This window comes from Chroicocephalus ridibundus, chromosome 7 (genome assembly GCF_963924245.1).
Source record: "Chroicocephalus ridibundus chromosome 7, bChrRid1.1, whole genome shotgun sequence".
Classification (NCBI taxonomy): domain Eukaryota; kingdom Metazoa; phylum Chordata; class Aves; order Charadriiformes; family Laridae; genus Chroicocephalus; species Chroicocephalus ridibundus.
The window spans coordinates 55,155,522-55,175,213 of record NC_086290.1 but is presented as its reverse complement, the minus strand read 5'-3'; the positions used below and the strand labels follow the sequence as shown (position 1 = coordinate 55,175,213).

Sequence of the window (19,692 nt, the reverse complement as noted above, 5' to 3'; positions counted from 1 at the left end):
GGGAACCAGCCCCCCGCGCCCGCCCAGACCCAAGGGGGGGGGGGGGGAAACGCCAGCCCCGCACACACCCCCCCCCGGGGGTCGTATTTCCCACCCCCCCCCGGGTCCCGCTCCCCTCCCCGGGGGTCCCGCAGGGGTCAGGGCAGCCCCCGCAACGGTGCCCGCGGCTCTGGGGTTTATTGCTCCCGCGGGGAGAGGTACAGCGTTGGGGTGGGGGGGGACCCGGCCCAGCAGGGTCCGACCCGCTGCCGGGTTTTGGGGGGGGGGGGGGGGCATGTCCCTGAGCGATGCCGGGGTTCCCGGCCGCGGCGGCTCAGCCAGGCCAGGGCCGGCCCGGGGGGGCGGCGAGGTCGCAGTCGAAGTCGGCGAAGGTGGCGGGGTCGGGTGGGGGCTGCTCGGGGGGACGGGGGGACACGGCCACCGCCACCGGGTCCTTCTGCAGCAGGTCGGCGTCGAAGGCCACCCCGCGGAAGAAGGGGTGGCCCTGGAAGTGGTGGAGGTAGCGCAGGCGGTACAGGGGGTTGTGGCACAGCAGCTGGGGACAGAGGGAGGACAGTGAGAGGTGGGAACTCCGACATCCAGCCTGGGGGGGCCAGTGGGGACCCCAACATCCCAGCCCGAGGGTTACCTCGGCGAGCAGCCGGGCCAGCGCGGGGCTGACCGTGGGTGGGCTCTCGTAGCTGCTCTGCTTGACACGCTCCAGCATGGCCACATGGTCCCCTGCCGGTGCCACGGGGAACTGGGGGGGCAGGGATTGAATTTAGGGGCTCCATGAGGTGCCCCTATTCCCCCTTGTCCCCCCGGTCCTCACCTCCCCGCTGGCCAGGGCGAAGAGCAGGACTCCTAGGGACCACCAGTCAGCTGCGTGGCTGTAGGGCCCCCCGCTCAGCACCTCCGGGGCTGTGGGGATGAGCGGGTGAGTTGCCTGGGGGGGCCGTGCCCCCCACCGCAGCCCCCCGCTGCCCCCTTACCCATGTACTGCAGGGTGCCGCAGATGGTGTGGGCTCGCTCCCCCCACTGCAGGTGCCGGGAGAGGCCGAAGTCAGTGAGTTTGAGGTGTCCTGTGGGGTGAGACACTGCGTGGGGGCCCCATGGAGGGGGCGTCCCTGTGGACCGGGCATCCCCACGGATGGGATGTCCCCACACCAGTGTCACCAGACTCTTACCTCTCTCATCCAGGAGGATGTTCTCCATCTGAAATGAGACAGGGACTAGTGTGGCCTCTCCATGCCAGGGGGGTTTGGAGACCCCCCCCACCCCATCCTACAGCCCCCCAGCCCCGCTGCCACCCACCTTCACATCTCTGTGCACGATGCCCAGGTCGTGGAGATACACTGGGGAGAAGATGGAGTGGTCAGAGCAATGGGTCCCCTCCCTGCACGATGCCCACTGCCACCCCCCCGGCACCCAGCAGGCAGCTGCCCACCCCTGGGGATGGCTGACCCTGCCTGTGGGTCCCCATTGGTGGGGACAGGGGTGGCTGTCCCCAGCATGGTGGGCCACTCACCCAGCACCAGCACCAGCTCGGCAGCGAACAGGCGGATGGTGGCCTCGGCGAAGCGCCCGATGGCGCGCCACAGGGCATGCAGGTCTCCGGTGCTGCAGTAGGTGCACACTGCCGGGATGGTCGACGTGCTTTACCCATGGGCTGGCACAAGGGGCACGGGCACCGGGGCGGCACAGGCACGAGGGGCCAGGTGGGTCCCTGGAGCCATGCACCAAGGTGACATGGGCACCAGGGCCATGTACCAAGGGGATGCAAACACCGGGGCCATAAGGCCAGCAAGGTGGCACAAGCACCAGGACCACACTCACACCGAGATGGCACAAGATTCAACATGGGCACCAGGACCACGTACTAAGGTGACATGGGCATGACTAAAGCAGCGTGGGAGCATGCGAGTACCCGGGACATGTACCATGGTGACATGGGCACCAGAGCCATGTGAATACTGGGAACACACAAGCATCAGGGCCACGTGAGCTCCAAGGTGGCACAGGCATCGTGGCCACGCAGGTACCAAAGTGACGCAGTCCCCGGGGTCACACAGGCACAAGCTATGTGGGCACCTAGGTGGCACGGCCATCAGGGCCACCAGGGCCAGGCAGGCACTGGGGCTGGGGCACCTCATTCACCCCCACACTGGTGCCCGCCCCACTATGGCTCATCCCCATCCCTGTCCCCTCCGTCCCCGCGGTGGGAGCCAGCAGCTGAGTGCCTGGATCCCCGCGGGGCAGCAGGCAGCGCGGGGGGAGCGTGCGCGTGTGCGGGGACACGTGTGCGGGCGGCGAGGACACGTGCTTGAGCAAGGAGGGGGGGGAAGGCAGGGCGAGCCCACGGGCAGATGGTCACTCACTGATGAAGAGGTGGCGCTGGCCCTGCCAGCTGTCCCCCAGGCCGTGGACAAACGGGTGCCTGACCTGTCTCTGGGGACACAAAGCAGAGAGGGTGAGCGGCCCCTGGGGTGGAGGGAGCAGGGGGAACCGGGGATCCCACTCCTGCCACCCTCCCTCCTCATCCCCAGCAGCCTCCTGCCACCCCCATAACCACCCTGAACCCCTCCCCATGGGCTGGGGTCCCCCTTGGACCCCCCCTGACCTGGATGCTGACTTCTTCCTTGCACTGCTTGAGGGTGTCACGGCGCAGCACCTCCACTTTGGGCACGACCTGGGGGGGGTGGGGGGGGCGAGGGGCCATCAATGGGACCAGAGGCGGGCGGGACGCACCCCTGGACCCTAGGGTACAGCACCCACCTTGACGGCGCAGACCTTCTCCCGTCCACAGTCCAGCACTTTGAGGATGGTCCCGAAGGAGCCTTTGGCCACGAAACCCAGGATCTAGGGGCGGGGAGGGGGGAGCAGGGTCTGAGCACCCCACGGATGGGGGTGCTCAGGGTGGGACAGGGTGCGGGGTCCTGCGTGGGGCGGCACAGGGCACCCGAGGCAGGCGGTGGGGACACACGGGGACCAGGAGGACGCAATAGGGACCCCAGTGGGATGCAGGGGGACCCAGTATGGGGCACGTGGGGACGGGGGACAGGGACATGGGGACCCCAGCACGGCGGCTGTGGATGCCGGCAGGATGCAGCGGGACCGCGGTAGGGCGCACGGGGACTCCGGTAGGGTACAGAGGGACCCCGGTGGAACGCACAGAGACTCGACACGGGGCGCGGGGACCCGGCGGGGGTAGAAGGGGACCCGGTGGGACGGCCGGAGACGCCGGTAGGATGCGCAGGGACCCGACACAGCGTGCGGGGAGAGCCGGTAAGACGGTCGGTAGTCCCGGGACGGCGGCAGGGGATGCACGGACGGCGCGGGAGGATGTGCGGGGCGCTGGGGGACCCCGGTAGGACGTGCGGGGACCCCGCTACGGGGTGTGAGGCCACCCGTTAGGGCTCTCGGAGCTGCCGGGGCGGGATGAATCGGCGCTCCGGTAGGATGGTTGGGGACCCCGTTAGGAGGGTGAGACATTAGGGGGAGGGGGGCCGGGACGGCACCTTGAGCTGCTGCTGGCGGGCGGAGGGGCGGACGGGGAACTCCGGCAGGAAAAGCGAGACGAGCTGCGGCAGCGGCCAACCGGGCAGCGGCGGCTCCTCGGCGGGGCCCCGCGGGGCCAGGGCGAGCCCCGACCCCGGTACCGGTACCGACCCGGCGCGGCCCAGCAGCGCCCGCACCCACGACCCCACGGCGCGGCCCTGCGGAACCGGGGGCAGCGTCAGCGGGGCGGCGGCGGGGGGACGGGACCCCGGGGCGGTGAGGATCCCCGGAGCCGCCGCCGCACGCACCTGGGGGGGCCGCACCGGAGCCGGGGCCGGGGCCGGGGCCGGGCCGGGGCCGCTGCTCGTTGCTCCCATCGCGGCGCCGCCCGGCCGCGCCCCGAGCCCGGTCCCCGGTAATCCGCCGCTTTACATAACCCCGCCGCCCCGCCCCGCCCCGCCCCGCCCCGCCCGCCTGCGACCACCCCCAGCCCCGGGGCCGGGCACCGGGGCCGCCCCACCCCCACCCCGCGCAACCCCCCTGCACCGGAGCTCGTCCTTGCACCCCGGGACACCCCACCCGTGACTGACACCCCCTCCCCGATTTCCGAGCAGGGCACACGCCCCGGGACCCCCCTTGCACACCTTGGGGTTTCCCCCTTCAACCACCCGTCGTCCCTTTGCATCCCACTTGCTGGACCCCGGCTCTGCGATACCGGCAGCCCCCGCTGAGTCCCGGGGCAGCCCCGGGCCCCGACGGGCTCGAGAAGGACGAGCACAAGGGCTGGGCCTGGGGACACGGAGGATGCCACCAGGGAGCCCCCGAAGCGGGTGTCCCCGGGGAAGGGCAGGGGGTGCAGTCGCAGGGTTTGGGGTGCTGCCGAGCCGAGAGGGGGGACAGCACCGAGTCCGGCACCGCGGCGTGAATGGGGAGGCAAGTAACGAGCCACTGACCCAAAGCTGTTCCAAATTAAAAACTCTTTATTTAAACTCTCTCTTGTTCCCCTTTCTCCCAGCCTGGAGCGATCCTGCTGCTGCGCCGAGCCCAGCATCAGCACAGCAGGGAGAGGGGAAGCTCACGGGAGCCCTTGGCACGGGGGTCTGCGCCCCATGAAGCGGCCCCCAGAGCACGCTGCACCCCACATCCCCGTGCTGCTGCACCCCTGCTCCACAGCGACAGGGCTGCCGAGGGCCTGCGGGCGGCTAACCCCTGCCTTGGGCATCGCCACGCCGAGCAGCGTGGCCCCCCCGCCGCCATAGGGGTGGCCCCTCCGGAGCGGGGAGCACGGGGCATCCCAGTCCCTTCCCGGCCTGCCGGGTGCTGCCCTCATTTACGCCTGCCGAAGATCGATTTCTTGCTGGGATTCTTCTCGCCCACGCTCAGCCCGATGAGCAGACGCGCCTTCTCATCCTCCTCCTGCTGCTGGATGGTCCCGTCCGATTTGTTCTCCAGCTTCCCCCGGGCTTCCGCGCCTGCCGCTGGCTTCAGGCGTAGCTTCTCTTTGATCACCTGCCCCGGAATTTAGGGGGCTCAGCACCCCATGGCAGCACCCAGCCCCCTCAGCGTGGGTGAGAGCCTGAGCTGCTAAGCCAGTGTGGCTGCTTCCTGCGCTGGAGAATTTGCCACCCCCCCGTGGGGTTACCACCTCCATCCTGGGCAGAGCAGCTCTGGGAGCCTCCCCGCGAGCCGGAAGGAGGCACCACGGGATGGGGTCCCACCTACCTGTGCCACCAAGGCTTTGCGGCTGTCCCTCTTCACCGCCATGGCGAAGTCCAGCCACGTCCACGTGTTGTTGTGGTATTCCAGGCACGGCAGCACCAGGTTCAGGTCGCCCCAGTCCACGCTGTTCTTCTCGCCCTGCATGAGAGGGGTGTCAGGCAGCGTGGGACGATGCCCCAGGCCACCCCCAGCCAGAGGGGCTGTGCCCCGTCCCCAGCACACCCCGACCCACCGGCCCCACACCTTGTAGCTGACACAGAGTGGCACCTGCGGGATCTTGATGTAGATGAAGGAGTTGTTCATGGCCGCGCGCTCCTTCATCTTGTCGATGTCATCCACAGGATGCTGGGGACAGAGCAGGAGCCATGAGCAGAAGGGAAGGAGAGGGGACACAGCCAGGAACCAGCGGGGAAGGGACAGCCGGGCACTAGGCCATGGCATTGCTTCACCGGGGAGAGGTGAGAGCTGCTCTGGCACGGTGTAAGGAAAATGAGATGCTGCAGGGATCATGAGATGCTGCAGGGATCACATCAAGCGTGCAGGTGCTTGGTTGTAAAGGATGCAAATCCTCATGGTGGGAGGGAGCAGGAGAAACAGACAGGCAAGTGGGGGAGGACATGGTTGCCCAGCCCTTAAGCTGAGGGAAAACAGACGGGCTCCACAGCAGGGATCTCCCGCATTCCCCCCTCAAGGCAGCAGCAGGTACCTCGGGCGCTTTTCGGAATGATCTTCTGACCCCTGACGTCCGATTCAGTCCCTGAGTGACTCCCTTCCCTGGGCCCAGCGAGTCATCGGCCACGATCAGCTGCCGCGGCTTCACCACGGGGATCCCTGGGACAAACAGGGCGGGAGGTGGTGGCTGGTGTCCAGCTGGGGGTCAGCCATGACCCAGATCCCCCCACAACGTCTCCCTGACCCCAGGGGAGACTACAAGTTCCTCAACACGTGGCCTGCCAGCAGCTGCCCACAGATCCTGGACAGGCAGCCAGAACCGCCTGGAGACATCCCTCAGGTGCCAGGTAGGAGGGTGACCACAAGTCTCTCACCTGTTGTCACCAGCTTGGACTTGTCTTCCTCATCCCCCACCTCCTCCTCCTCCACATTGCGGCCGGGGAAGAAGAAACCCATCATCCTGTGGAAGAACTGGTGGGTGAGCTGAATGGTGAGGGGTACCACGTTCACCTGCGGGAGAGAGGTGTGTCAGAGCTGGGCACACGCTGCCCACACCCCATGGGGACTCTGCCACCTCCCGGCGTGGCCCTGACACCTCAAAGTGCTCCTTGATGGAGATGCCTCCCACGGGCGGCCGGACTTTGCTGAAGATCCTCAATGCCAGCTGCCGGCCAGACTGGCAGGAGCTCTGGGGACGTAGCACCACCTGCAGGGAAGAGGTTGGGTGGCTGGGGTGAGGACAGGCCACCTTGGCCAGGCCACCCAGAGGTCCCCAGGGTGCAGGGCTGCTCCCTCAGGCTGCCACTTGCCTTGTACACAGCGTTGGGCAGGAGGTTGTTCATCGTGACCCAGCCCAGTTCCAGCAGATGCTCCGCCGTGTCGTCAGATTTGTTGACCTGCGCGCACAGAGCAATAGAACTGTTGAGGTTGGAAGGGACCTTTAAGATCATCGAGTCCAACCATCAACCTGACTCTGCCAAAATCACCACTAACCCACGTCCCTCAGCACCACGTCTGCCCATCTTTTAAATACCTCCAAGGAATGGTGACTCCACCACCTTCCTGGGCAGCCTGTTCCAGTGTTTGATAACCCTTTCGGTGAAGAAATTTTTCCTAATATCCATCTTAAACCTCCCCTGGCACAACTTGATGCCGTTGCCTCTTGTCCTGACACTAGTTCCTTGGGAGAAGAGACCAACCCCCCCGGCTAACCCCTCCTTTCAGGGAGCTGTAGAGAGCGAGAAAGTCTCCTCCAGGCTGAACACCCCCAGCTCCCTCAGCCGCTCCTCACAAGACTTGTGCTCCAGACCCCTCACCAGCTCCGTTGCCCTTCTCTGGACATGTTCCAGACCCTGCACATCCCAGGCCCCAGCTCAGGAGCTGTGGGTGCCACCAGCCGGCTCGGTACCTTGCTGTAGAGGAAGCGCTGGAGCTCCAGCTCGGCTATGCCCAGCTGCCCATCCTCCTCGGTCAGGCGCCAGCGTGCCTGGGCGAAGTAGAACTCAGTCCGCCGTGCCACGCTCACATCCTCCGGCTGCTTTCGCAGCTCCATCTTGTTGGCTCGCTGCAGCTGGAAGTCCTTGAAGCACCTGCAAGCAGAGAGGGGAGCGCTGGGATGTGGGACCCCTGGAATAAGGGGGACACAAGGCTGGGGAAGCCAGACATGGCCCCTACCTGATCAGTATGTTCAGCTCCTCGCTCTCCAGCTGCAGGTCAGCTTTCTCCTGGCTCAGTTGCTGCTGCAGCCTGTGGTTGAGGTCGAGCAGGCTCTCGTTTTTGCTGTCGTCCTGCAGGGACTGAAGGACAGACAAGCCTCAGCAACTTCTGCCCCGGAGCAGGGATCCTGCGGAGCCAGGTCCCGCCTGGATGCAGGCTCACCTTCACGTTGGAGTACATCTGCTTCTCCAGCTGCCGGATCTGGGCCACGTGCTGCCTCACGGCTTCTTGCAAGTGTAGGATACTGCTACGCTGCTCCTCAGGGTTGCTGGAAATTTCCAGCTGGAAGCGCACCCGTTGTTTCTTCTCACTGTGCTCCTGGACACAGGGATAGGGGAAGGTTAGAACTGCCCTGCGTGCAGTAAGTGACACAGTGACCTGAAGCCTCACGGGTACCTTGCGTTTGGGTTCCACGTGCAGCAGCAGGTTGTTGACTATGTCAAGGATCATGGCATACTGCGCGGGGTTGGTGGAGATCTCCAGGTCATGGTGGATCAACGTGAACGTATCCACTGCTCCTGTGGGGACGCACAAGGGGCAAGTAGGGCCTCAGCATGGCCAGAAACAGACACATGTGGGGTCCAGCCAGAGATGGAGAGGAACGGGGAACGAGCCAAGGTGGCTCTGGTGGCTCCAGCAGGCACAGCATGTCCAGCATCATCTGGTGCACCACCACGTGTCTGTGGACCCCTACTGTATGCACCCCTCTGATCTCAGCAGGGCCAAGACAGACCATCCCTGGATTCAGCTGGCACCCGTGGGTCAGCCCAGAGCTCTACCCCCTGCAACACACTGCCTGGAGGTACTCACCCTCCTGCTTCTTCAGCAGATCCTCCTTCTCCTGGTTGGCAGGAGTCTCGGGGGGCTTTATCTGCGTGGCCAGCTCGGGGTCGATGTCATGGCTGTAGCTGATATAGTACATGCGGCAGCTGCAGCGAGAGATGATCCTCTGCACCTGCTGGGTCTGCTGGGCTTCTGAGGGCTGGTTCCAGTCTGGGGACAGGCAGGGGGGCCATGGTCAGAGTACCATGTTCTGGCACTTTAGGGACCCCACGGCACAGGGCTCAGAGCATCAGCCAGCTTCTGGAGCCATCCAGGGGCAGGGATGCTCTCAGCTTGGGGGCACACGCGAGCGGGTTTGGGGTAGGCAAAGCAGCCAGCTCTGCGGGCAGTACCTGTGGTGGTGCTGACCATGCCCCCCACCGCCTGCCCGCTCTCCATCAGCTCCTGCACCGAGTCCAGGCTCCGTTGCCGATGCTCCTCAATATTTTTCACCTGGGTACACAAAGAGGCACTGCTGGCTGTCCCTGCTCTCCCTGCCCTGGCCAGGGCACTGGCAGTGCTGCCTGTCCCCCAACAGAGCTCACCCATCACAGCCCCCCCAGCCGCTCACCTCCAGCCAGAGCTGCCCGTGCTCCCTCTCGGTGGGGCCGCTCTCCGTCGTGGCGAAGTACTGCATGCCATCCAGCAAGCAGGTCCAGGACGTCTTCTGCTTCAGCGTGTCACCGTACCAGGCAGGGTGGTGCTGGCACTGGAGCAGCTGAGCCTTCGCAGCGGACACAATCACGCAGCCCTCCGTCTCCGCACCGCGCAGCACCATCTGCGAGGGGAGAGACCCTGGGGGTCAGACCAGCCCTTGTCGGGCAGGCACAGCCCCCCCTCGCCGCAAAGCCGTGGGGAGCGGAGAGCGTGGGGACAGGCAGGGTGGCCGAGGGCAGGTACCTGGCAGTTGACCAGCTCGATGAGGCAGTTGCGGTTGTAGATGTCGTCGGTCTGGCAGGCGGCGATGCCGCACAGCTGCTCGCTAGCCCCCGACTCCTCCTCCGTGAAGACCACGAACTTGTCCGTCTCCTCAATGAGCTTCTGCAGCATGTAGGCCCCTGAGGAAGGAGAAAGGGTCAGCGCGAGGCTGTGGGGGGCTGGCTGGGGGTGACAGGGTGAAGGCAGGCATGGCTTTGGGTTTCCCGTTGTCCCCCTCCTTGCTGTGCTCACCCCCCGAGGAGGCTCTCTCAGGACGGCCGCTGGTGACGGGAGCGGTCACTCTGGCAGGGACGGAGTGAGCAGAGAGCGGGCCCCGCTTCAGCTTTTTGGCTTGCAGCTGCGTGTCGATCTTCAGCCCCTTCAGGGCCTCGGTGGACAGGTTGCGCTTGAGCACAGCCGCTTTCTTGTAGCCGTCGTAGAGGCCGAAGGCGATGTCCCGGTTGGTGGTGGTCCAGGACGCTCGCAGGTCCACCAAGTGCAGCTGGTGCGTGTGGAAACCATCGTCCCCATCCCGCAGGGGCAGCTCCTGGGCACAGAGGGTCAGAGCCTCAGCACGGCAAAGCCACCCCCTGCCCCTGCCCACGGGCCTCACACACAAGGGCTGGGAGCCCTGCCAGTCCCTGCAGGCAGGGTATGGGAACCAGAGCCTGGGGGACAACCCCAGCGCCCTCAGCAGGGACCCATTCCAGGGACACTGTGGCTGGAACAGGACATCCTTTTGGCCAGGCACTTGGGAGACCAGAGGCCCTGCAGATCTGTCTCCTCTCCAGCCAAATCCCTCCCACGTTGCACCCAAAGACCGAGGTCCCCTTGTCCCAGGGGGATGCCATCAGGCCAAGACCGAGGTCCCCTTGTCCCAGGGGGATGCCGTCAGGCAGCGCAGGCTGCCATGCCCTACGTGTTTGCAGTGGTACCTCCTCAGCCGTGCGGTTGCTGTGCCGCTGGTAGGTGAGGGAGGACAGGCTCAGCAGATGGGTTTTCTTCACCAGGGTGTCGAGCCGGTGGTCAGCATTCTCATCGCAAGTGGAGGCCATGAGGTGCACAGTGACCTGGCTCAGGTCGCTCACCATCTGCGTGATGCTCCACTCCGAAATGAGGCGTCGCATCACTGTGCCGGCTGGGGGACAGGGAGAGGGGTCAGCCAGGGCCCTGCCCTGCGTGGAAGAGGTGGCAGCAGGGTCCCCGCTCACCTTGTGGGATAAGCCGCTGGGTGCCGCGAGTGAAGATGTGCCCCTGGCAGCACTCCACCTGGATCCCCCGCTGCTGGGCAAAGGAGGCCCAGTAATGCACCTGCGAGGGAGCAGAGAGCAGAGGTTGAGAGCCCAGCACAGCCGGAACGGGGAGGTAAAACTGCACCCCCACCCCCAGGACTTGCCTGCAGCCGGGGGAAGAGCGCAGTGTAAGAGAGCTGCTTGTAATGCTGCCCCAGCTTCTTCTTACTGGGTTTCATGTTGTTGAAGAGCTTCCCGCGGCAGATGGGGCGCGTCACGCTGGTCCAGGTGGCCCAGAAGTTCTGCATCCAGCGGAGGGTGCTGCTGTAGAGCAGGATCCGGGGCTGGGAGTGCTCTGAGAATATACTCGCCGTCAGCCAGCGCTGCGGGACAGGAACACGGCAGCACCCAACCCAGGACCGATAAGGATCACCAAAACCAGCAAGCCCTGCCCTGGCCCCAAGGGATCCCCGGGGCGCTGTCACCCACCCTCACTGGGACGCGTCAGGTCCATCCGGATGGAGAGGTTGAGGTTCTCGGAGCGGAAGGCACGGTAGGAATCGTATTGTTGCCCCACTGGCACCTCGGGTAGGAACTCAGGGGAGCGCAGCACCACGCCGTGGTGGTCATGGGGGTTCCCGTGGCACAGCCACTGAAGGTCCAGGGTCATGCACAGGTCGGGGAGGTGCAGGAAGCAGCAGTCATCATACCTGAACAGGGAAAGCATCCCCGGTTGCCCCACAGCACTGGTGTCAACCCCCATGCTCCAGGGCCCACACTCACTTGGAGGCTGTCCGGACGTTGATGTCCAAGTTGCCCTTGAAGACGAACTGCCCAGGCTTCCAGTGGAAGGAGAGGTGGCTCCACTCCCAGTGCATGTTCTCCGTGGTGTTGTAGGGGTCCTGTAAGGACAAGTGAAAGGAGAGGCAGGTGTGAACCAGCCCCACGCCATGCTCTGCTCCCTACCTCGGCGGCACCCACCTCGGTGGCCAACTGGTGCAGGTTGGCCTGTTCGATGTCCATGTGCCAGTCCCCGTGGAAGAGAAGGCGGCTCTTGTCCCACCAGGGCAATGGGGCGCTGGGGTCCTCTGAGGGCTTGGTGAGGAGATCCACGCACTGGCCGATCAGGGTCCAGGCTGGGTCCCAGCAGGGCCCCCACACGATGGTGTACTGGGAGATCTCCGCTGGGGACAGAGGTTGGCTCAGCCCTTTGCATGTCCCAAGCAATGCCTTCCCCACCCCAGCACAGAGTCCCCCTGCCCCTCCAGCTCTTACAGTGGAAGTCGTGGTAGAACTTCAAGGGTGGCATGTTTCTCTCCACCGTCGCATCCCCCCAGGGCAGCCCCAGCTTCAGGACCTGGCGGCGCCGGGAGCAGGCCTGGCCGCACTGCTCAGCTCCGATCAGCCGGCCCGAGAGCTGCCAGTTCCGGATCTCAAAGAGGTAGCGAGGGTAGTCACGGATCCGCACTGTGGGGCAGAGAAAGGCCTGAGACATGGGGCAGCAAAGGGACACTGCACCACTCCCCCACTCTGGGCCATGGCAGGAGTCACTGTCCTGTCACCTCTCTGCTTCCTTCTCGCTCCCTCAAACCTCCATAAACCATTTCCTCTGCTCGGTTACACATCTTGCGATGCCAGCATGTCCCTGTCCTGGAAGCCCAGGCTACACAGCCACAGTGCTGTCCTTCACAGGCACCCTCACACGAAGCAACTCACCAAAGAAGCTGCCAACTCTGCCCTTCATCATGCGGCACCACTGGGTCACCATCTCCAGACCCTCGGGGGGGAAGGGGCTGACACTGTCCAGGTCCCTCATCTGCTCCAACACATGCTCCGTGCCATGGAAGGACTCATCGGCCATGGCCACCAGCTCCAAGTGGGCCACGGTCCAGGTGAGGAGGGCCCTCCGCATTGGTGTGTTGGCATAGAGGCGCCGTGAGCGCTGGATGTAGATCTCGATGTTCTTCTTCTCCAGCGAGGCATAGAGCTCCTCGATCTTGCGGGCAGGCAGCAGCTCGCCGTGCTGCTTGCGCAGCGCAGCCACCTTGGCGTCCAGCAGCTGCAGACGCTTGGCGCTCTCCTTGCTCTCGTCCTTCATCAGCTCGTAGTTGTCTCGTAACTTGACCTCGAAGACGTCATCCAGGAAGACCCAGGAGAAGTGTGTCACTTTGAGCAGGAGGTCGGGGGGCAGCGCCTTGCTGGCAGGGTGGCCACGCCGGTGCAGGCCTTTAAGCCACTTTTGCACACCCACGGCAGCGTCCAGCGTGCGGGAGAAATCGTACTGGTAGGGGAACTCAATGGTCACGCTGGCAAAGGAGAAGGCCCAGCCGCGGTTACGGAGGGTGCGGAGGGTGGGGAAGGCGCAGCGGTGCAAGATGACCTCCTCCAGCTCTGGCAGCAGCTTCACCTCCACCTCCTTGAAGCTGAAGATGCTGTGCCCATCAAAGCCGGCGGCCAGCTCGGGGCAGTAGCTGTGCAGGGCACCGCCGTGCCAGCTCACAGAGGTCCTTTCGGCAGCCAGGCTGATGTAGTTGGCCTCGGAGACAAAGGCTGTGAGCTTGGCAGAGCTCAGCTCCAGGGACAGGGACAGGAGTCTTTTGGGGGGGGTCCCATCTGATTGTGGGGCTCCCGATGTTTCAGCAGGGGTGGCCGGGTGGGACACTGGGCTCTCTGGGGGCAGGGAGGGAGGTGTCCCGTGGCCAAGAGCGCTCCGCAAGGCTTCATGGCACTGCAGGGTTGCCAGGGTGTGATGGTACAAGTGCATGTGGTCGGGCGGGCTCCACAGCACCGCCAGCCCCTCGCCGCACTGCACCTACAGCAGAGAGAGTGAGCAGGCACCAAGTCACTGCCAGGTCCAGAAGAGCACGGCCCCATTCTCCTCCCCATCACCTTTCAGTGCCAACCAATCCTCCCCCTGCCCCAGCCATCCCAGTTCCCACCAGTACAGGATAAAGCAGAGACCCAAGACCCACACCAACCTCCAGGGAGCGGATGCTGCTGTGGTAGGTGACAGAGAGCATGGAGAGGTTGGCCACCGGGTTGGGGATGGCAGGAGCTTTGCAGCAGGGCTGCATCTTCTCCGTGATGCTCTTCACCAAGGCCAGCACCATGCCCTGGACGCTGACCGTGCAGCTCTCGGCACTCCCCAAGACGGTCAGCGTGTCCAGCCGCAGCTCCAGGGCGCCTAGAGAGACGGCACGTCAGTGCTGCAGCCACGGAGGAGACACGCCAAGACATGCCAGGTTCCTCTGACCGCAGGGGCTCTTCCAGGACAGCCATCTGGGATGAGCCTGGATGCTACTTACCCACCAGGGCCGAAAGTGTGAAAAGGTTCACATCCTCCACCTTCAGATCCACCTTCCAGAGCAGCCCCCAGGGCTCGCTTGAGGCAGAGGGTGGCTGCTTGGCAAGCTCAGCTCCGCTGGGCCGCAGGCAGAACAGGGGCAGGACCCTGGCCAGGCACTCGGTGCAGGTGTCCGATGACTCCACTTGCAACCCCCGGATGGTGCAGTCCAGGAAGAGCGTGTCCGACTGGGCACTGGACATGCCCAGAGGCTGGTTGTAACTGCCCTGCAGGACAAACAAGACGATCACTCTCAGGTTGCAGGATGTCCCCATACCACCACACATCCAGGTGCCATCCACACAGAGCTGTGGACAGCTAGCTCCCCCCTGAGAGCCACCCCTCACCCCCTCAGCTCGCCCTTCACCTGCAGGTTGAAGGAGTCGAGGATGAGGGCTTCTCCCCACACGTGCATGTTGGGAGGATGCGGGGCACGCTGGATGTGCGAGTCATTGCCCACACGCCAGCAGAGATGATCCACGGCTAGCACCGCTCGCTGGTGCACGCTCTGCGGCCGCAGGTGCTGGTAGTCTGTGGGCAAAGAGAAGCAGGGGAGTGCAGAGAGGGCTTGCTGCCGCCTGCTCTGCTGCCCCCAAACAGAACAACCCACACACAACCACGCAGGGGTCCACAGCCCCCGGCCAGACACAGATGTGGGCAAGCACAGTGGCGGCACAGCCCTCCCCATTCCCATCCTGGCGCCCCTCTGGCAGAGCCACCAACCCCCAAGAAGAGCCCAGCAGCCACCCTGGTGCCAGCTGCCAGCCCGTACCTGCAGAGATGGAGTTGAAGCCCAAGGCGAAGGGTGGCGTGTCCCCCAGCTGCACTGACACGTTGACGTTGGACAGCGAGGCACTCAGGATGATGGGCGCTATGATTTGGGGATAACTCCTGCGTGGGACAAGGAGGGACGGGCTGTCACTGGGGCACTGTGTTACTGGGGAACTGCCAGGGAGCAGGCTCAGAGGGATGCCCTTTTCACAGCGGTCCCCAAAACGCTCACCACCCTCTGTATCAGCCTCCCCATCCCATGGGCTGCGCAGAGGGTAGAGAAGGTGCTGGGTGCCCAGGCACCCTGCCAGAGCATGGCAGGCGAGAGGAAACAAGCTGCAATAACAGCAGCCGCGCTGAGGCCGAGTTTACCTTCCCTTGTGCCCTTGGCTGGGGACAGGCACTGCCTGGCACCTGTATTCCTGTGCCAACAGGCCCAGCCAGTGCGAAAACTCTTGGTGGCGGTAGTGGATGATGCAGGTATTGAGCAGCACAGCAGCCGAAAGGTCAATGGCTGTGACCTAGAGCAGGGAGAGAGCTGGGTGGCAAAAAGCTCATGCCAGGAGCCAAACCAGCCACCCCCGGGGGACAGGAGCGTGCCCAGCGCTCGCTCACCTGCACGCTGGTCTTCAGGGAGTTGAGGCACACGATGCGCTGGCGGCTCTGGGACAGGAGAAGGCCATCTGGGGAAAGAGAGGAGCAAAAGTGAGGGGTGGCGGAGGGCAGTGATGGCAGCCCTGTCCCATGGGCGCCCTCCTGGCTACTTGCCCTCCAGATGGAGGTCTACACTCATTTGGTCCAGGTCTGAGGTGGGCGTGAAGTTGCGCAGCGGGATCTGCTCCTCTTCACGCTGATATAGAAACTGCAGCAGCTTCAGGCTCCAGGTGAGGTGCCTGTAAGGAGGAGGAGGGAATCGCTGCCAGAAAGGAACTGCATCATCATGTCCTCCGTCTCCCCGTCTCTCATCCCCAGCTGACCAGCAGGCTGGCGCAGACAGAGACACCAGCCAGCACCCAGCTGCAGCCCAGCCCAGTGCTCTCATCCCATCAGCAGAGGATCCCATCAGGCTGTCCTACTGCAGAACAAGCTCACGCGCCTTCCTCCTTCCCCAAGAGCCCGGCCCCAGGCCAAGCTCAGTCCTTCCCTCTGGCAGAGCAGGGGGTGGGCAGGGAATTGGCACAGCTGTCCCCAGGTCCCTGTCCCCAGCGCTGACTGGGGCTAAGACAGCCTCCTCCTCACCTCTTCTGGCTGTTCATAGACAGCACCACGCTGGTGTTCTCCAGCTTCACCTCCACCCTCCTGGGGATGAGCTGCAGCGTGTCCCTGCTCAGCAGAGACAGAGACTTCAGGGGGTCTCCCGATCCTGGAGAGGGACACACAGAGTCACAGGAAGGCTCTTGCCCAGACCCCCACACCTTGCAGTGGGTGGCAGTGGCAGCACAGCCAAATCCCTCTGGCTCCAGGGCAAGTATGCCAGTCCCTGTCCCCATCCCTCACCTGCGCTGGCCTGTTTTCCCACACTGCTGCGCTGGGCTCCGGCAGTGACACGGCGCAGCAGCGGGCTGCAGAAAAGCCCTTCATGCAGCTCTGCCTGCAGGGTCCGGACACGCAGCCTGACACCCGCCAGCCGCCGCTTGCTGCTGATCTCCAGCGAGAGGGAGAGCGCCAGGGCCAGCTCTGCCAGGCAGGTGTCATCCTGTACGGGGACACGGGCAAGGAGTGCACAGGGAGTGACCCAACTCCCTGCCGGCGGATGCTGCAGGTGAAGCGCTGGGCACAGCACGGAGCACAGAGCCTTGCAGGAGCCTTGCAGCATCGCCCAGATTTGGGGATGTGCTGGAACAGGTCCTTGGGATGTCCCAGTGCCCAGGCCCACGGCGTTGAATTTCCCCCTTCCCCAGCACTCACCAGCTGGCTGCTGCGGAGCACTTTGCTGTTCACCTTCGTCAGGCTCACCTCGCAGGTCAGGCTGGGGAGAGCGGAGAACAGATAGGGGCTGCGGGCCCTGCTGCCTCCAAACCAAGCCCCCTGCCCTCTCTTTTCTGTGGGACACAGGGACCCCAAGTCCTCCCAAAAGCAGAGCGCACCCTAACTCCATGCACAGCGCAGCAACACATAATTTGGAGAACAAAAAACTCGAGCTTCCCGTGAAGGGAAAAGGCACCAGGAGGTTAATGTGTCACATCACAGGTGACATGGGATGCTGCTGAGCAAGATGGAGAAAGGTGAGACACCAGGTTGGGGTCAGAGGAGCCTCCCTGTTCCCTGGGACTCAGGGCCGGGCTGCATAAGCAGAGCAGGGCACGAGCACAGCGTTACCTCTTCCCATCGCCATTCAGGAGAAGACGGGTCTTGCTGGCCTGGATGTGCCAGAGAGACTCTGAGGTGGCCACGTGCAGAACCATGATGTTAATGGAGTCCATGTGGATGGAAAAGAGCTGGGGGGAAGGCGCTACCATGAAGAATGTCCGAGAGCAGCGCAGCCCACAACAGCCTCTCACCAAGCTAGTGCCTCACCTGGCTAAGAAGCCTCAGCAGGGAGGGTTTCAGAGTCAGGTCTGCTCTGCTTTCGTTTCCATCATCTTCTTTGGGAGCCTCCGGGATGGACGGCTGGAACCCAGGGCCCTTCTGGAGATCTGTGCGGATTCGCACCTCGCCAAAACACAGCTCAAAGTAGCGCCTGTAGGAGAACAGCAAGGGCAACTTCTACAAGAGCTCGCACATGGCACACCCGGCCCCATCACCAGGGATGCTCCCCTCCTTGGGGACAGGCAGGACCAGCATAAGGGCACATACAAGACACTGCCACCTCAAAAAAAGAGTGATTCACTCCCACACAGAGCAGACCATGGGGAAATAGGGACTGGAGAAAGGTGCAAAGGCAGCAGAACCAGTCAGCAGGGCCAGGGATGAGCCAGACCCCCCAAGCGAGCGGGGAGGAAGCTGGGGTGGGGGTACGTACGGCAGCTCCCGGCTCAGTTTACTGGAGATCCAGACGTTGTCGATCTCCTGCAAGGATGCACAAGTAGGTCAGAGAAGAAACAACCTGCCTCTGCCCTGTGAGGCTCATCCCACCGCTCCTGCTCCTCTCCCAATGCCTGTCGTCATGCAGGGAGCAGCCAAAAACCCCAAGTTTGGCCATGGGAGGAAGGGCCTGGCACCAGCTCTGGGGCTGCACGACAGGAGCTTGGCTGCAGGGACTTGCTGCCAGCCTGGAAGTGACCGCAGCCGCCCTGTCCGCCAGCGACCGCCCCTCGCCTGGGTACCCACCACAGTCTGCTGCTCCTGCTGGAACTTGAGGCTGACGTTCTGGGCCCAGAAGAAGCCGAAGGAGCCGATCTTAAGCTCCGCATGAAGCTTCTGCCGGCACCAGGTGACGGCCAGGCGACACGCCAGCCACCTGCGGGGACAGGCGGACGGCCAGGGTCAGCCTCCCCGCTGGGGCTGGGGACCCTCTTTGCCCTTCGAGCGCCAGCTCCAGCACCCACAGCTGGATGGGAGCTCCCAGGGCCCGGTCCTGCCACCATGGGTGCCCCAAATTGGGGCAGAGACCCTGCAGAGTCACCCCCCCACAAGCCCTGACACCCACCCCCCCAGCCCCGAGAGCCCCCTTTGATCCCCACACCACCCTGACACCCTATGCCCACACCATGCCCTGGACTCCTGGAAGCCCCCAAGCCCCTGACACCCCCCCCACCCAGCCCCATGGGCCCTCCCAAACCCCCACGGGCCCCCCATGCCCTACACTTGCTCCCCACAGCCCTAGGACCCCCCCAAACACCTGCAGGCTCCCCCCCACACCCTGACACCTCTCCCCCAGCCCTGTGAGCCCCCCCAAACTCCTGATGCTCCCTCAAATCCTCGTTGTCCCCCTTAACCCCTGCTGCCCCCCCCACCCCAAACCCCCGACACCTCACCCTCAGCCGTGTGGGTCCCCCCACGCCCTGGCAGCCTCCCCACAGCCCTGTGGTCCCCCCCATGACTCCTGTGGGCCTCTTCCACCCCTGAAAATACCCCAGCCAGACCAGTCACCCCCTTAAAACCCCTACGCATCCTGAGATCTCCCCGACGCCCCATTGCCAGCCCCATGGGCCCCCCCTTCACCCTTGTGAGCCCCCCCCACCCCAGTAGAGCCCCCCACCCAAACACCTGCAGGCCCCCCAAACCCCCCTGACACCCCACTGCTAGCCCCATGCCCCTACCTTCACCCTTGTGAGCCCCCCCAAATGCCTGTGGGCCCCCAAGACCCCACGACACCCCACAGCCAGCCCCGTGGGCCCCTCCTTCACCCTTGCGAGCCCCCCCCCCAAACGCCTGCAGGCCCCCAAAAACACCTGACACCCCACTGCCAGCCCCATAGGACCCCCCCTTCACTCTTGCGAGCTCCTCCCCCCCCAGCAGAGCCCCCCCCAACCCCCTGACACCCCACCGCCAGCCCCGCGTGCCCCCCAACCTCTGCGCCCCCCCTCCAGCTCTGTTACCCCCCCCAAGCCCCTGCGGCCTCCCCTACGGCCCTGTCACCCCACTGCCAGCCACCCCCCCCCCAGCTCCATCACCTCCCGAACCCCCGCGGACCCCCCCCCCCCCCGCTCCAGGCCCTGACCGCGCCAGCAGCCCGGCGAGCAGCGCGACGACGACGAGGCCGAGCAGCACGGCGGGCAGCGGCGGCGGCATGGCGGCCCCCGGCCCCGGGGGGGGGGGGGTGTCCGTGCCCGTGTGTGTGTGCGCGCGCGCGTCCGTGTGTGCGTGTGTCCCCCCCTCAGCCCCGGTACCGCCGCCGCCGCCACCCCGGGGCCAACCGCCCGCGCACCCGGAGTGGCGGTTGGGCGGGGCGGGGCCGGGCCGGCGGCGGCGGGGCCGAGCGGCGACTTTCCCGGAGTTGAGAGGCAGCGGCAGCGCCCCGCCGGGGCCGGCACCGGGATAGGGACGTGGATGCATGGCGGGGCGGGGGGGGGGGGGTTGGGGGAATGTCACCGGGTCCGCTCCGCCCCGCCACCCCCCGCACAAACAGCCGCACAACAG

General features: G+C 65.0%; 2 protein-coding genes across 2 annotated transcripts; both read right to left on the bottom strand.

Moving 5' to 3' along the window:
* Positions 1-191: 191 nt before the first annotated feature.
* On the bottom strand, positions 192-3,948 carry RSKR (ribosomal protein S6 kinase related). The gene is made up of 12 exons (XM_063342061.1): positions 3,786-3,948; positions 3,498-3,695; positions 2,755-2,838; positions 2,600-2,668; positions 2,358-2,427; positions 1,508-1,615; positions 1,294-1,334; positions 1,167-1,194; positions 972-1,061; positions 812-900; positions 629-739; positions 192-535 (listed from the first exon to the last, which is right to left on the bottom strand). The coding sequence occupies exons 1-12, from the start codon at positions 3,852-3,854 to the stop codon at positions 314-316; spliced, it is 1,179 nt and encodes a 392-aa protein (XP_063198131.1). The 5' UTR covers positions 3,855-3,948; the 3' UTR covers positions 192-313.
* Positions 3,949-4,437: 489 nt separating this feature from the next.
* Positions 4,438-19,469, bottom strand: BLTP2 (bridge-like lipid transfer protein family member 2). Its single transcript, XM_063341644.1, has 39 exons — positions 19,274-19,469; positions 17,941-18,070; positions 17,633-17,679; positions 17,188-17,350; positions 16,990-17,108; positions 16,579-16,639; positions 16,168-16,366; positions 15,910-16,033; positions 15,439-15,563; positions 15,286-15,353; positions 15,043-15,191; positions 14,672-14,790; positions 14,267-14,430; positions 13,862-14,126; positions 13,535-13,740; positions 12,273-13,368; positions 11,832-12,023; positions 11,538-11,740; positions 11,340-11,458; positions 11,046-11,266; positions 10,721-10,911; positions 10,536-10,635; positions 10,260-10,462; positions 9,577-9,871; positions 9,307-9,464; positions 8,978-9,184; positions 8,760-8,859; positions 8,395-8,577; positions 7,981-8,102; positions 7,747-7,902; positions 7,543-7,664; positions 7,277-7,457; positions 6,678-6,764; positions 6,464-6,574; positions 6,243-6,378; positions 5,903-6,027; positions 5,440-5,541; positions 5,200-5,334; positions 4,438-4,986 (listed from the first exon to the last, which is right to left on the bottom strand). The coding sequence occupies exons 1-39, from the start codon at positions 19,342-19,344 to the stop codon at positions 4,804-4,806; spliced, it is 6,738 nt and encodes a 2,245-aa protein (XP_063197714.1). The 5' UTR covers positions 19,345-19,469; the 3' UTR covers positions 4,438-4,803.
* Positions 19,470-19,692: the final 223 nt, after the last annotated feature.